We start from the raw sequence: 16,475 nt of genomic DNA, 5'->3' as shown, positions 1-16,475 counted from the left end.
AAGATGAAGTAAGCCGATGGGGCAACTCAGAGAGAAGTAGGATCAGGACAATGCTTAATCATAAACAGTTGGTGGGAAACATATTAAAGGAGGTTCAGAGTCGACAATGGAGGCTAGCTAACAACTATATATATATATATATATACATATATAAATGGTCAAGTTTTGTAATGAATAACTGGCCGGTGTAACTCAATTCTCCTACGTAATCCAATTATGCTTTTCTCTTGAATCCCACTAATCATTTAACCTCCACCAACTTCTTTTACTAATATGCATTCCAATCCCAAATGAACTCCACCCAACCCTCTCATCAAAGTCTTATTTTATTTGGCATCTCAAAACTTAATCCTCTTCACCATAACTACAAATTTGTTACGACTTAAACTACAACTGGTTTAGCATTCAATTGAAAAGTAAAATTCAAAAAGAAAATTTTGTGAGGAATGGATTCTTTCTGAAAATGAGGACGGACTTATATTCAACCAAATTTTTTCAAAAAAAAAAAAAAAAAAAAAAAGTATGAAATAAATCCGAATTTGTGAGGTCATGAGCTCTTCTTATCTTTAGTCGTAGCCTTTTTGCGGGCGTAACTCTTCCCATGAAAATCAGCAAAAAGAGCCAAAAGAGAACCGTTAAACACGGCGTTAAAACACCAACCCCATATCCCGGAGCAACCCGAACCCGCAAAGTGTTCATACAGCATCAAACCCGAAACCAGAAAGCTAAACACGAACTGCACAATCTGACAATCCGTCACCAACCTCTTCCATCTGGGCCGCACACCCACCGCGCACAATAGATAATACGCGTACATTATGACGTGCACCGTCGCGTTGGTGACCAGCGCAATGGGGAACAACGACTGCGATGTGTGGAGCCAGAGGTAGCACATAACCACCACCGTTGCGTGATGGTAGACATGTAGGAAAGTCAAGCGTTGGAAGGATTTGCTGATGATGATAAGGAGGGTGTCAATGAACTCGAGAAGCTTGGAGAGGTAGAAGATGTAGGCCCAGAAGAAAAGCGGCCCAGTGGGAGGGGTATTGGGAGGAAAGCAGATGGCGTAGCGGGGGAGGAGAGGTGGCGGGTGGAAGAAGACGGATAGCGTGCAACCCGTGGCCATGAGGAGGGAGAGGAGGAAAAGGGTGAGGCTGTGGAGGGCGGTGATGGGTTTCAGGATCTTTGAGCTGACGGGAGGAAGCGAGAGGAGACGAGAGATGAGGAAAGTAAGGGAAAGGTAAGCGAGAACGGAAAGGGAGAGAAAAAGCGGAGAGGTGCCGAGAGTTTGACCAGGGTTCCATGAGAAACCGAGGATTGTCGGGTGGTTCACCAGCCAATACAACAACGTTGAGAAAACCCGATTCATCGTCAAAGCCACGCGCCGGCGTGATTCACCGGAGAAGGTGAAGATAAGTGAATGGTCCTCTCCTCTTAAGGATAGGTTGGACCAAAATGGTATATGATTGACCGATATGGGACGGAGAGAATCTGGTTTGATAAGATTACGATTATGATCCGTTTGGTTTTCCCCCCAAAATAAAAAAATATTATAAGCTTGACTGGGATGGGTTGAGTTATTTACTCACAACCGCTTATCTTGATATGATATATTTATGAAATTGGTTTTCAGATACATCATGGCCGTCAAAACCCAATTCAAGGTTCATATTATGCAAATTAGATGGCTGCTCTTACAACCTATAATCAAAACTAATCCTTAAAATTTATTACGAAAATTTCGAATTCAAAATGGAGCAGAGTGTAATAATGCTATCAAACAACAACATAATTGAGTAAGAGAATTCCATAATTCCTCCCAGGAGCAATCTTTCATGTCTATAGTTACTACATGGTGCTACATGGTAATCCCCGACTGTGACAGATCGGTGATCACCGTCAATCAAAAAATTAATCATAAGAAGAAAAAAGACGAAGAGAAGATTACCCCACTTTCTAAGCACTTGTTGCTTTCAATGCCTGATGAGGATGTTTGCTTTCTCTTGGGCAGCAAAATTGGACAGGATGTTATCGTATTTACGAAGAAACTATGCTGAGGTTGCAGTTACCTTCTTCCGGACAATCCTCTTCCTTCGTGCCTTGGGAGCTGGAGCTTCTCCATCAACAGACTCAGGACTCCCTTGTTTGATACCAAGAAGACCAAGCCCCGACACAATCGCATTCTTGGATATAAACCATTGGGAAGATGATCTAGCCACATCCTCTGATGGCCTGCTGTAGGCCTTCAAGAGGTTATCTGACTGAACCAGTGGGTCTGGCTCCACTCCTAGCCAAGCCAGTCTTGATCTCTCTCCCAACTGAACATTCAAAATCCTGTATAGAATCCAGAAGAAAATTTACTTTATCAAACTCCTCCTATATGTACACTGCTGAACATTTTCAAGGGTTTTATCAACCAATACACTAAAATGAAACCAACTTCAGGAATTTATATATCCCAAACCCAAGTAATCTTAAGATTTGGGTTACAGTTTTCTAACAGATAAAAACAGGAGAAAGTGATTCTCCAGAACAACAAAAGGAACCCTAACAATTGCGAAAGCAGATTTCCATAACTAAAAAATGAAAGAGACAACATTAAGAAGGCTAATTGCAAAGAAAAATATATAGAGGAAACAAATACCTTTTTGTCTTATCAAAATAATAAAGACTAAGGTTATTTTGACAAGAAATGAACTATTCTTGTGGAGTTCATTTGGGAATTCATAAATTGTTCAATCGTGGGACAATGAAAGCTACATTTAGAAGAGAATGAAATTGTCCTCGTAAGAGATTTCAAGTGAACTTGAACCAATAAAATTCTAAATTCTATCAGCTTTGATTAATTTTACATTATTTCAGTTCCACATGAAATTTTTAAGAGATCAATTTTCATTATTAGATGCTTTCATCCTCTCTTAGCTAAACTAAGTGCAGATTTATGAAATAAATTCCACATAAAGTTCATCTATTCCAAACATGGCATAAAAGTAATAAATCTCCACATCATTTAATTGTATGATAAACGTGAACTGCACAAGAGAAAGGGACCTCAAAATTGTGCTAAAGACGAGTGGTACTCCAATAACATCAAAGTGGTTGACCATTGCTCTATCAAATCCACACAATAGTTGATATCTCAAGTTTGCATAGAGTCCAAGGAAAGCGCCATAATTAAGAGCATTGGTTCTCACAGATGGGATTGTCACAGATGACCTGAAAAAGTTAAAGAGAATATCCAAGTAAACATTAATAGACTGCCTGACAAATAAGAAGCACATGTTAAGCATACTGAAAGACATAAAACATACATGATGGATGAACTAAATCCTATATGAATATGGATTAAGAAAAAGAAAAATGGATCTCATGTTAATAGCATGGAATAAGGTTTGATCTTATTCACAGAGAACCCATAAATATTTCATTCCAAAAATAAAAAGTACGAGACAATTGGGATTTTTTTGGAGATTGGAAGCAGTTACTAACACAGGGACAAGGATCTGTATCTTACCTTTCCTTCTTTTTACTGGCCAAAAAGTTTGACAAAGAACCTTCAACTGACCCAGCAGCTAATCCAACTAGACACAATTCTGCAGTCTTGTAGAAAATGGAATGGATTCTTTTTTGCAAATCAAATTCTCTCAAGGGATAACTCATTTCAAATACATTGTTCGGGAGTTTCTGCAATGTATTTTGCAAATCAAACCGAAATGTGTTTCCATAAGAACGACAAGGAGCAAGCAACCAAACAGTAGCAGCATTGCATGCTGATACTGTTAGCACATTAATAAGTGCCAGATCCCATTCCTGTTTTATCCTATAAAGACATTCAACAATCAAAATAACATCTTTTGAGTTCGCTGATCATGAGAAAGAAGATTAGATATCATAATACGTGGTAGGAGGAAGAGTGTGAATAACCTATCCTTCCGATTCCTCAATTCCAACCAAATAGAGCAACCAACAGTAGCAGCCTGCTCCAAAAGAAGCCTATACAAGAAGGCGGGATCTGCAAGCATCCTGTCCAACAGAAGACTACGTGAGAAATCAGAGTCTATAGACTACATTGTTCCCCCTGATTAAGTATTGGACAAATTCAGAAATTTTTAGAATTCATTAACAGATTTACACCTTAGCTAAAACATGGTGGAAGTTCTGCTTTAAAAATAATCTCATAAAGAATTCTAGATGAACAATGTACTTCAAGTTCTACCAATTTCCAATGTACTTCAAATTCTACCGAAATCGATAGAATTTGGAATACATTATTCCAATTATACATAGAAATTTCATATGAGAACATTTGCCATTTTTTAACATATTCTTTACTATCTTCTAATAAAACCAAGTGCATATTTGCAAAAGAATTTTACAAAAGCTATAGATCTGTTCCAAACATAGTCTTGCTGTTAAATAATTCAAAGTTATACTGGTTGAGGTATTTATGCATTCGAATTAATGTATAGGCAAGGGTCTGCATTCACAATGATTAAAGTCACACAACACTTTGAACGGATGATACCGTTCCAGTCATATAGACCGTTTAATCAGATTACCTGCCAATAAATGCCCTAGATATGCCTTGTGGAAGGGCACGAGAAATGAATCTAGTTGTGGTTGGTCTGGCATTTATAGCAAGGAACTTCACCATTTGAGCAGAGCTGACCAATCCCTGGAGGCAATCTTTTAGTCAACATTGAGCAATCGAAACTCCAATAAAAGTTTTTTTTTTTAAATAAAATAACTCCAATAAACCTAAATTGTTAGAAGATGGTATACCATTTCATAGGCTTGTCTGAAGCCAGCAGGCAAATCCATCATTGTTTTTTGCCACTCATTCAATACAGCATCTACAAATTTTCTATCAAAAAGCTGGTGAAAAGAAAAAGAAACTGTTACTGTTATTGAAATTCAAGAAGGGGAATAGGAATGGAAGTGAGACTTGTATGTGAACTAAGTGCCAAGCTTCTAACCTCTTCAAGAAATTTCCGCCTTCTAAATAATCCCCCCTCATCTCCCTCTTCATCATCGTCAAATTCATCAAAGTAATCATCATCATCACCATCATCATCACCTCCATCACCACCTCCATGATTGATTTTCTTTCCAATGTCCCCACCACCACCTCCAGTTGCAAGCTATAATTTCAAAATCAATTAGCCATTATTTTTCCAAGATCCAGAAAACATTGGAAGGAAGTCCATAGAACAATCCACTTCAAAGATTAAATAACTGATTTACAAATTGATCGAAGACGAACTTAATTGATATTTAAATCCAAATAAGAATGTCAAAAGTGGATAAGGGGTATATGAATGCAAAGAACACTCAACCCCACTGCATCAAAGGTAAAAAGATCTAGAGAAAAGAGTTCCACAATTTTCTGTTACAGAAACTGTAAGCTAAAAATTTTTAAACAAATACGGCTGCAAGCAGATAAAGGAATCAAGCACTGGAGGAGGGTAATGATGAACTGACTAAACATATCCATGCATATTTTTGGTTTGTTACATTCAAAGTGCCTACTAGAACATAAAATAAGACCATCCTTAGGTTATATTTGGAAGAAATTCAAAATTTACATGGAATTTGTTTCCAAATTCACATTCAACTTAACTAGAAAATAGTGAAAATATTCCATAGAATGATAAAAAGGTAAACTCACATATTACTCAAAAGAAAAAATGACAAATTCATGAAGAATTTCATATGAAAAAACCCATTTCAAATACCAATTTTGGTGGAAGCCACTGTTTCAAGTTTAAATCCCATTCTATGAGGCTAATTTTTTTACCATCCTGATACAATTTACACTATCCCCATAAAATTAGGTATGGATATACAAATTACCTCTTCAATTTTTCTGGATTTATTCCAAACGTAGTCTTTTTTTTTTTTTGAAATAATATTCCAAACATAGTCTTTTAAGTACAAAAAACAGAAAGTTTACCAATAACAATTATATTGGCTTTAAAAGGTTTCTAGAGGAAATATATGAAAGTCCAAGTCTTTAAAAATAATACAAAAAGATAACCACAGGAAGATGATATTTATTAGGTCCCCAAGATCCTCGCGATAATACAGAGGCTGGCCCCTAACTACAGAACTTAGAGCTTGGAACTCAAAATATTTAACTTTAACAAAATCAAATTCTGTACTCTCAAAGGAAGAGCCCTTCCATTGCTCTCTTTCCAAATAACCAGAAGGATAAGCCTTATTGAATGCTTATCACTTTGAATATCTTTCCACATCCAAAATTCCTCCTTCACTGTCCCGGCAATAACCCAATCTAGCCCCAACAAACTGCAGGCAAGAGACCAAAGGCAGAAAGCATACAGGAACCCAAGGAGAATATGATTGTGTTGTACAGGAAATAGGAAACAATCAAATAGGAAACAAGTTGAGATTTGTAACCAAAACCAGAATAAATACCTGGTGATTTGTAAGGAACGGAAGTAAAGAGAGATCTGTCTTCAGAATGTCACTCTGTTTCTTCTCGGATTGAGTCTCACTTCTTCCCCTCCTGTCCTTCTAAAATTCCCGAATCACCTCTCTAAACCCTAACTCAATTGTACACACTTCAAACTGAATGTCCCTATGCCTTCTTTGCATAAATAATAACCATTCATCAAGATCTTCCCACACTAATCAGCTTGTCTAAGGTAAGAATGTATTCCCACATAGCTTACCAAACATAAAACACCACTCTAAGAATTGCCTTTACTTTCTAAACCCAGCTTGTAGGAAATTTCCCCTTCTTCATCTCTCTTAGTCAGGTGCTTATGATAAGATTTGACAAAAAAGCAGCCCTTGGAGTTCAAGTGCGACAATAGTTCATCCTCAAACACTCCAAAAAACACCATTTACGATTGGGAATTTGGAGGCTTCACTTACTAATCTCCTAGTCATTTAAGTTTCCTGTAAGATCTACCACCCACACTCCACTACTTGGGGAACCCATAAAGTAGCCCCTTATAGTATTTTTTTAAAATAAAAGTGTGGAGTTGTATTGATGTTAAAGTGCCAAGGGGGCAGAACCCATTTACAATGTATTTACAAATCGATTAAACTATTGACAACAAAACCAAGATCATCAAGACAACTGATGTTATGTCCCAAATAATGGAACCAAAATAGTGAAACCAACAATTAATGAGTTTGTTGAAATCAAGTTCCATTCCTTTAAAAGCACGATTGTTTCTCTCTTTCCAACAGACCCATATTATGGTAAGTGGGATTAATCTTAACATTTTTCTCTTGCTGCTGAAGCCTTCCCATGCTAGGAGTTGAGCATGAATGTTGTTGTTCATGACCCAAGACAGCCCCATAAGACTAATATTGGCATTCCACAGGTGCTGTGAAACCGAATAGCCTAAAAGCAGGTGGTTACAGGTTTCAAAATTGTTTTTATAAAGGAAACATCTATTGGTGATTATGAAACCTCTTTTCATTAGGTTGTCAAGGGTAAGAATGCAGCCTTTTACAGTTTCCCAAGGAAAAAATGAAATTCTTAGAGTTGCACCCAATTTCTATATTATGTTGGAAGGCAAGCTAATGTTGTTCTTATTAAGATTGCCCGCCAAGTGGTTGTAGAGAGATCTGACAGTAAAAGTACCATTTTTGGAGAGTAGCTATTTTAGATTGTCCTTCCTGTCATAAACTTGAATTGAAAACAGAGTTTATAGCAAGGATAAATATTCCTCTAACTCCCAATCTTGTAAGTTTTTGAATACTGACACCTGCCAAAAGCCCTGATTGTTAAGAACCGTAGCATCTTTAACCAAAATATTTTTATCCCAGACAATAGCATAAATAAGAGGGAATCTTGTTTGAAGAGTAGACTTGTCATGTCATACGTCAAACCAAAATCTTATTTTGTTGTCATTCCCAATAACCCAACTAAAGTGTTGTAGAATGATATTGTTTAGTTTCCAGATGTTCTTCCAAATGCTCAAACCAAATGTGCTATTTTTAATTCTATATTGATCATGATAATCACCGTTGAACCATTTGCACAATATAAAGTAACCCCTTATATAGACACATAATTATGAGCAATGGAGAAAATCACTGGAAATTGCATGTAAATTGCCCCGACTTCCATCCACTCGTCCTTTCAAAAACTTATCCTTTCTCTAGACTAACCCTCCATTTCACACATCCATGAAGTGGGAAGCAAAAGGTCAAATCCCATCAGGGTTTATAAACAAAGAGCCAAACATGTGGCTCAATCAAGAGAAAGAAATGGACACACGTCGGCCATTGGGTGAAGCTAGATGGAGTGGGCTACGTGTCTACAATTCGTGAAATAAAGGAGATACGTGGCACAAATCCTGGAGGCGTGTTTAAGGATAAAGATTAGGGATAGGTTAAACATATCGACATAAAAGGCCACTCGCTGTATAGGGTTTCTCTCTCTTCTCTCGGTTTCTCGAAGGATTTACGGTGATTCCATGGCAATTTTAATTTCTTTCGTGTTTAAAAACATGTGTTTTGTAAATCTTTGTAGGTAAGTTGAATATCAAATATATTTTTGCCGATTCTCTTCCCCCTCGAGTAATCTTTCTCTTTTCCTATCACTCTTTCCCTTATCTTCTTCTGATCTCACCATATTCTTCTTTATTTGGCACTCAAATCATCGAATACATGTCAAAGGTACATCGACATCTTCAATCTTCTCTCGTCTTTTTCAAGTTTTTTATTTTTCACCTCTATTTTCAATTTAAGGGCTGTTCGTCTGACATTGAAAGGAGGAGACGTTTTTGGCATACTCATACTTCCATAGACATAAAGTGCAATCATTGACAACAATTTCCACTCCTCTCAAGTTGTGCATGTTAAGAATGTCTCTTTCGCTCATAAACCTCCAAAACCACTTCCCTTGAATAGCGATATTGATCTCAACCAAGGATCTCACCCCTCCTCTCTTCTCTTAAAGGTTGCTTCACCACGTCCTATGCCAATAAATAGTAACTCCACCCTTCCTCTTAATTACCTGAAAGGAACCTATGTTAAATTGCTTCCAACCTCTTAGCTGCACTAACAAGAACTGTGGCCAACGACATAAATTATATGGGGATATTTTCCATGACATTTTTTATAAGGGTAAGTTTACCATCTTTGAGAAGTAATCCCCTTTTCCAACCTATCAAATGAGATTTAGCATGACTAACTACCGGTTCCCATGTAGAGACACCTTTGAATTTTGCTCCAAGGGGAAGCCCTAGATATTTCATAGGTAGATTGCCCATTTTGTACCTCGTAAAGGTTGCCAAATTGATAGCTTCCCTTCCTTCACCTAGATTGACCAACTTTGGCTCTACTAGATTAATTTTCAAACCGAAGACAACTTGAATACACAACAGACACACTTGATATTGAGAACATCTCTCGAGTTTGGTTCACGAAATAAGAGTGTCATCAATAAAAAAAATGTGTTATCTCCACCTCTTCCCTATTCTTCCCAACTTTTAGATCCCTGAACAATTGTAAGTCCCTGGCTTTATTGAGTAATAAAGGCCTCAATAACTAAAATAAATAGCAGGGGGGACAAAGGATCATCCTATCTCAAACCCTTGGAAACCTAGAAAATTTTTTAAGGACCCCATTAACCATGGTCCCAAAAGATGTTGTGGTAATGCAGGTCTTACTCCATCGACTCCATTTGGTCCCAAAACTCATCATATCCCCCTTGTAAAACAAGAAACTCCACGTTATATGATACTATGCTTTCTTCATATCCAGCTTGCATAAAACCCCCTCCTTCCCCTTCTTCAACAAGTTGTGAACATTAAAATAAGGCAGCATCAAGAATGTCTTCCACCCGCAAAAGGATCCTAACACACACTACTCACCACTCTTGTTATCCTTCTTGCTACAACCTTTGCAATTATTTTATACATCCCACCGAACAAGTTTATTGGCCTAATATCTCTAATATTAGTTGGCCCAACTACCTCTGGTATCAACACCAAAAAAGTGGTATTTAGGCTTCTCAAAAAAGAACCAGCTTCATAGAAAACATCAAATGTAGCCACAAAATTATTTTGCAGAGTCTTCCAATTTTCCCAAGAAAGAAAGAATGTTGAACCCATTTGACCCCAAAGCTTTGTCATCCTAATAACTCATCAAGATCGCATAAATTTCCTCCACTGTAAACAGTTGCTCAAAGGAGGTCTTGTCCTACTCATTCAATCTGGAAACTACAAGGTCATAAAAAATAGGTCTTCATGAGGTGTCTTCAACATATAGTTCTTGATAGAAAGAGCTAACACACCCCCTTAACTCAGGATTTCCTTCAATCACATTAATATGAACCACCAACCCCTCTGTATATACTTGTTCCATGGTGATTTGCCAAAGTGTGAAATAACCTAGTATTTCTATCCCCCTCCTTTATCAACCTTACTCTCGATTTTTGTTTCTAAGTTATTTCCTCCCTCATAATCAACTCAACTAGCTCAAGCCCAATTTGTCGTCTATTTTTAAGCTCTTCAACTAAAAGGCCACATTCCCCCCTCTCTTCTATCAAGATCTTCAAGCTTATAGATTGCCATCTTTGTCCATGGCTAGGGAAAATACTTATGAATGTCACTCCTCAAAGGCCTATCCCCAAACCACCTACATCCAAAGCTCACTTTTTTTTAACCAACTTTAAACTCCACTATCTCCAAGTCAGTACTTTCATCCAAGCTAATCCATCTCCAGAAATAGGTTCCCTAAAGTTATCTATCACTGTTAGTCCTCAAACCCTTCTCTTTATTCCAAACTTAGCACAAATCACCTCCCACCACATCTGGTACTTGCAAGTCATGAATTCTCATGGTCCTTCAGCTAATTAGGATCTATTCATCTTAACCAATATCATATGGATAATTGTCCCTAAAACCAGCCTTTTCACAAGATCTCAGGACACCAAATGGCAGCCCTACCACTCCTCTAAGCCACCCATTCTACGTTAAAAAGATTTCTAGTGCTTGGAAGAAACAGAAAATAGGGGTAAAAAGTGAATATATAGATTGGACAATATTCTCCCATTAGAGCAAACTTTCCCAATTTCGGCACATCCTCTCTTTCAGCAAATACCTCTCCTCCATCTTAGGTGACACCACTCTAGGTGCATCAATTTTAAAGCTGCCACACGTGAACCCAAATACTTGAAGAAAACTTGTGGACTTTACAGTCTTTGCATCTAGACCTTCTCTAAAAGCCACCAAATAAAATTTCCCCATAGTCACTCTAAATCTAAAAATTGCCTCAAAGCACACAAGGAGAGGTCAAGAACTCAAAAGATGGACCTTTTCCTGGCCTGCAAAACAGAAGGGAGTCGTCGACAAAAAGCAAACAAGACACTTCCTCCTCCCTTTGCTCCCAACTCTTAGACCTCAAATCAACATTTTTTTTAAAAGCCTATATCACCAAAATGAGTAAATAGGGAAACAAAAGGGATCCCCTAGCCTAAGGCCCTAACAAGAATGAGAAAACTCAATCAGCTTAGCAATGAACACAAAGAAAAAATGAGAGAAGAGATATATCTCCTAATCCATTTTCTCCATCTCAAGCTGTAAGCTAACAGTGCCCGAGAAAGGACCAAGATGTGTGACCATAAGCTTTCACAACATCTAACTTGCATACAAGTCCCGTTTCCTCCAACTAAAGGACTGAATCTACCAGTTCCTCTTCAATTAAGGCAGCACCTAGAATCTAGCATCTTTCCAAAAAAGCATGTTCAGCATCACCTACAGCCTGCCCAACCACCCTGCTTGATCTCAAGGCACAAGCTTTGGCTATCAGCTTGAGTACACCACTCACTGAATTGATAGGCCTATAGCTCTTTATATGTCAGCATTCTCCACCTTCAATAAGTGCTAAATGCATCTGGAATTTGCTCCCATTGTTCAAGGTAAGCAATGTTATCCTTCAATCTTCGAGGCCTTATGAGAGCATCCATAGAGCAATATGAGAGCATCAACCCATGCAGGAGCACAAATTGAACTCTATTCTAACTCTGCAACTCCCGCCACTGGTTTGGATCGTAGGATCCCACCAAGCCTGGACCACTTACCAATTCTTGACCAAACAAAGTGTTAGGGAAACAAAGTAACTGACACAGTTTTGTACTTAATCTTCTCTACTGAAAGTATAATAACTAATGGCCAAATTTCCAGACCACATCACAAAATCACAATTGTTGCAGTTACTTCAAAAGGTAATATTCGCAAAGTTTCCAGTAGACCATCATGGAGATTATTTGGTACAATTCAGCTAGGTGAATGTATTCACTTAAACAGCTCAGATTAGGAAATGCTTTTATAAACATAATACTCAAGAATTTCATTCCTTGATTCTATCAAAATTTTCCATCTGTCAAGAGGCCCCTAAAAGTTACCATCTTGATAGCATTCGTTTTCAGAGCCAAACTCATCACATTATCATTATACATACTGCTAACATCATGAAATACTATTTTTGGAAATAAATAACTTTTTCTGCGCTAAGGTAATACTTTACTACTTTAAAACCATAAATTATATAACTTACAGTCTGGTACTATAAAAGCAAACGTTTATGCGTGCATATACAAAAAAGTATGAACACATCCATGAATATGTTATCAAATTACGCAGAGCACTATTCAACTTTCAGTTGGGACGATAATACATGAAAATAATGATACTAAGAGGTTTAATTAGATAATACTGACAATATAAAGCATCGATTAAACACAGTTTGCTCCTCAATATATGATCAGTAAAATGTTATTGTTAGCTACATGAGCTCTCTGATTAACTAAATATTAGCCAAAACTGAACTTCAAATTAGGTTTTACCTCTCAACGCTCCCAATTTCCAGTGATATGTTGTAAATGGAAAACATAAAACGTACCTCAGGGCTGGACTTCGATTGCTTCTGCGATAAATCGAGTTTCCCCTTCTCCAAAGTAACAGCACCAAGTGCACCGTACTGTCCCTTCATAACCGGACCCAAATCACCGGAACCGGACGGAGAAGCCGTGTCGACGGGGGCCGAAGGCGCGGCAAAGCAACGCTCCAGCGCGGCAACGGAATCCACACCATCTACCAGAGCTGATGATGAGCACCTTACTCTTAGATTACTCCGGCGCTTACCAGGGACAACCGCCCGAGCGGGACCGAGGCGAGGGATGAGCAAGCTTGGTTTTAACGATAAGGTTTTAGGAGAGGTGGCTGCGGGCAAAGACGAAGTTTGTAAAACTATATGAGACATTTGGGGAAATTATGTTAGGTCTTCGGATAGAGAAAAAGTTAAAGCTTTGTTTTCTTTTGGGTTGTCAGAAAATGTTCATGGTTGCTGGGGGCTGGTTTCTCTCTCTAGAGGGGAAGATGATGAGAGAGGTTTTCTAAGAGAGAGGTTTTCTAAGAGAGAGAAAATGGTATAGACGCAGTTGGGTTTTGATGGAGAGTTAGCGGACTAGGCGACAACCAAATCCATCCGTTAAACTCGGCTCGGAAAAACCGGTTCACCAACTCGGCCGGCATGGCTCGGTCTTACAAACCGGACCGGCACTCTTTTGGTTCTTTTTTTTTATGGGTTGGTTTGGTCAACGGTGTATGCTAGTTGACCATTTTTTAAAAAAGATCTAAGAGAGGATATTGAAAATTAGATAGCTCTTAAAAGAGTCATCTCTTTTCAAGCAAATATTTATTATTTAATTAAAAAAATAATTGAATCATTTTTAAAAAGATAATATTATTAATCAAAAAACTAAATTCATCTCGTTATAATATTTTAGAGAAAGAGATTGAAAAAATACTTATACATTATCTTTTACAATAATGATTTCTAAATTTTTTGATTTTGTTATTTCAACCTTGAATCTTAACACATAAACCTCTATAACATTAGTGATTCTTATAATTGAAACTCTTTATCTTTAGAAACATTATTCTTTCATTTTTATATTGAATAGTATTATTGTGTAACTAAATAGCATAATGCATTTATTTATCTTATCAATAGATTATAATAAATATCTATTATGTTGAACTTGATTTCTCTAAGACATTTTTATTTTAATAATTTTTATGGTTTCAGATTTATAAAATTAAACGAAATTATATTAACCCTACAATTATTCTTCAATGTCAAATAAGTTATTAATAATATATTAAACGGGTTATGAGAAGAATGAGAAATTACAAATATATGTTACCTCAGTTAGCATCTATCATAATCAAATCATTTGAAGAAAATTTATATATTTTATTAATTAGGTATTATTTGAATAATAACATGATCTTTTGATTAATACAATCATAAAATAATCTTATGATAAAGACTAACATAACACAGTTAACGATTTAAATTTATATCCTTAGTAAAAATGAATAGAAATATCCACGGTCCAAGTAATAAATTGTTAACCATCATAGAAGAATTTATATTTAAGATAAAAAAATACATTTTCAACCCCATAAATATTTTAATAATTATTGTCAAAAGTTCCTTAAATAGTAAATTAACCCAAATTGTGGAAGAAAGCCAAAAGATAACTTTCTTTAAAAATAAAGTTGCATGATTTCTCAATCATCCTTTGCTTTGGTGAGCGGAGGGAAGAGAAGTCTTGGAGACAAGAAAACCCTGTAGACCAAAAAGGAGAAAAAAGAATCTCTTTGACTTCCAAAACTCCAAATCTATCTTCATCCCCGTGTTTCTTTCACCTATATAAACCAAAACTAAACTCATCATTCTCATAACACCATTTTCAAAAGCTCCTTCTCCAATGTCTTTCGCTGATCACCACCCTCATCCTCGTCCTCGTGTTGTCGTCAATGGAGTTCAAAGAACCAGAACCTTTCATTACTTATGGTGCCACCATTGTCATCACACCATTAGGCTACGTGCTTTTACAAATCCAATATTCGAAACCTTCTGTCCCTTCTGTTCTAATGAAATCCTGCACGAGCTCGACGTGTCAAGACCCGGCAGGCTCATCATCTCCTCCAACAATCTCTCCAATATTCTGCAGAGACCTGCACCAGCTTCATCAGAGCGATTAATGGACTTGGCTTCCATTCTCAACCCTATACATGACGATCATTTCCGTAGAAGAAGAACAACTCCTGTTTGGGACTCTGAAGCTGACTGGATCACCCTGCAACTCGTTCAAGATCCTTTACCAAGACAAATAAATAACGAATTACTTTCTCGAGCAACCAGAAGCAGAGACAGAAACAATGAGGATTTCATAACTGGGTTGAGGGAAAACGACCAGCCAGGGCCACCTCCGGCGACAATTTCTGCCATTGAAGCTCTACCAGTAGTGAAAATAACAGACGAACATATAAAGAGGGAGACGCAATGCCCAGTTTGCAAAGAAGAATTTGAAGTTGAGGGAGAATGCAGAGAGCTGCCATGCAAACATATTTACCATTCTGTGTGTATTATTCCTTGGTTGAAGCTGCACAATACTTGTCCTGTCTGTCGGTTTGAAGTAAAAGAAGAGAATTATGAATTTGTCGATGTGAGGAACAGATTAAACTGGGCGGTTAATCAGTTCATGTCGTTCCGACCAGTTCGAGAAATTTTAAGGTGGTCGCGCCGCTATCTTCATGTTGTTGATAGTAGGATTCGCGTTAACTCTAATGAAGGTAAATTTCTCATGTTCTCCTCTTCTTCTTTTTAATATATTTGGAATTATGGTTGGTGAAATTAGGGTATATAGTTTTTGATGAAGCAGCAAGTTCTGGGTGGTTATCATGGCTCATTCTCTAGTTTCATTATCCTGCTGGATGCTGCTGTTGGTGGTGGAGAGAGTTCGTATATATATAAATGTACGTCGCTATATATATTTGTAGAGAGGCAGGCAGGTATGTATACATATGTCGTTATATATAAATAAATAAGGGTGCTACTTAATTTCCAAGATTGCAAATTACAAAGTCAAGGATAATGGGCAAAATATGATACTTTCAATCCAAGGTATGCATTATATATAAATGTATATAGAATGATACTACTACAGAATTAAACGGAATATAACAAATATATATACACACACATAAGATTATTTATTAACTTAAACTCTTGTTTTGTGCATTCATGTTGCAGTTGCTTTGCATGGAAGCAATGCAGTTAGAAGAAGACAAAAGCCCAGATGAAACAAGGAATAATATTGATCAAACAATATAATTCATTGTCATTAATAAATATGTATGTAAAGGTCCGGAAGTTAAATAAAAATAAATTTATAAATTAAATGTGAAAGCGATTAATAGAATTAGGATTTACATTTCTTATACAATAATTTAGAATGCCCAATAGAATTATGAAAATATCTCTTCTGAAAGATAAACGGTAATTAAAGAAATAAAACGAATAGTGAATACAAAAGTACCCTAGGACAACCTTCATTAGTATTTAACGAGAGTCCGGTGGTGAACTACTCACAATAGTCTTACTGATCGGAATCTGGATTCTGGTTCTTTTGATTT

At 37.0% G+C, this 16,475-nt stretch overlaps 3 protein-coding genes across 4 annotated transcripts; 1 reads left to right on the top strand and 2 right to left on the bottom strand.

Annotated features, from left to right (window-relative positions):
- Nucleotides 1-371: 371 nt before the first annotated feature.
- LOC110809916 (fatty acid elongase 3-like) lies at nt 372-1,510 on the bottom strand. The gene has a single exon (XM_022035896.2). It carries the CDS (start codon nt 1,367-1,369, stop codon nt 548-550), a length of 822 nt encoding a protein of 273 aa, XP_021891588.2. The 5' UTR covers nt 1,370-1,510; the 3' UTR covers nt 372-547.
- Nucleotides 1,511-1,704: 194 nt separating this feature from the next.
- Nucleotides 1,705-13,420, bottom strand: LOC110809915 (plant/protein, putative (DUF3411)). The gene is made up of 8 exons (XM_022035895.2): nt 12,889-13,420; nt 4,977-5,141; nt 4,783-4,875; nt 4,560-4,675; nt 3,925-4,023; nt 3,515-3,820; nt 3,052-3,216; nt 1,705-2,334 (listed from the first exon to the last, which is right to left on the bottom strand). The coding sequence occupies exons 1-8, from the start codon at nt 13,246-13,248 to the stop codon at nt 2,049-2,051; spliced, it is 1,590 nt and encodes a 529-aa protein (XP_021891587.1). The 5' UTR covers nt 13,249-13,420; the 3' UTR covers nt 1,705-2,048.
- A 1,259-nt stretch (nt 13,421-14,679) lies between these two features.
- LOC110809965 (RING/U-box superfamily protein) lies at nt 14,680-15,907 on the top strand. 2 transcript variants are annotated; one of them, XM_022035959.2, is made up of 2 exons: nt 14,680-15,632; nt 15,722-15,907. In XM_022035959.2, the coding sequence occupies exons 1-2, from the start codon at nt 14,765-14,767 to the stop codon at nt 15,754-15,756; spliced, it is 903 nt and encodes a 300-aa protein (XP_021891651.1). In that variant the 5' UTR covers nt 14,680-14,764; the 3' UTR covers nt 15,757-15,907. The 2 variants fall into 2 exon arrangements, with proteins under 2 accessions (XP_021891651.1, XP_021891649.1); XM_022035957.2 differs by having other exon boundaries at nt 14,682-15,632; nt 15,707-15,907.
- The last annotated feature ends 568 nt before the right edge of the window (nt 15,908-16,475 follow it).

This window comes from Carica papaya, chromosome 2, assembly GCF_054855325.1.
Source record: "Carica papaya isolate Zhongbai chromosome 2, ASM5485532v1, whole genome shotgun sequence".
Classification (NCBI taxonomy): domain Eukaryota; kingdom Viridiplantae; phylum Streptophyta; class Magnoliopsida; order Brassicales; family Caricaceae; genus Carica; species Carica papaya.
This window is presented reverse-complemented; position numbering and strand designations above follow the sequence as displayed.

Excerpts from the sequence above, each read along its gene's own strand:
- LOC110809916 (XM_022035896.2), bottom strand. The coding sequence starts at position 1,369 with ATGAATCGGGTTTTCTCAACGTTGTTGTATTGGCTGGTGAACCACCCG.
- LOC110809965 (XM_022035957.2), top strand. The coding sequence starts at position 14,765 with ATGTCTTTCGCTGATCACCACCCTCATCCTCGTCCTCGTGTTGTCGTC. Across the intron at positions 15,633-15,706 it reads TCGCGTTAACTCTAATGAAG|TTTTTGATGAAGCAGCAAGT; the intron begins GTAAATTTCTCA and ends TAGGGTATATAG.
- LOC110809915 (XM_022035895.2), bottom strand. The coding sequence starts at position 13,248 with ATGTCTCATATAGTTTTACAAACTTCGTCTTTGCCCGCAGCCACCTCT. Across the intron at positions 5,142-12,888 it reads AATCGAAGTCCAGCCCTGAG|CTTGCAACTGGAGGTGGTGG; the intron begins GTACGTTTTATG and ends TTGAAATTATAG. Across the intron at positions 2,335-3,051 it reads GTCTTTAGCACAATTTTGAG|GATTTTGAATGTTCAGTTGG; the intron begins GTCCCTTTCTCT and ends GATTCTATACAG.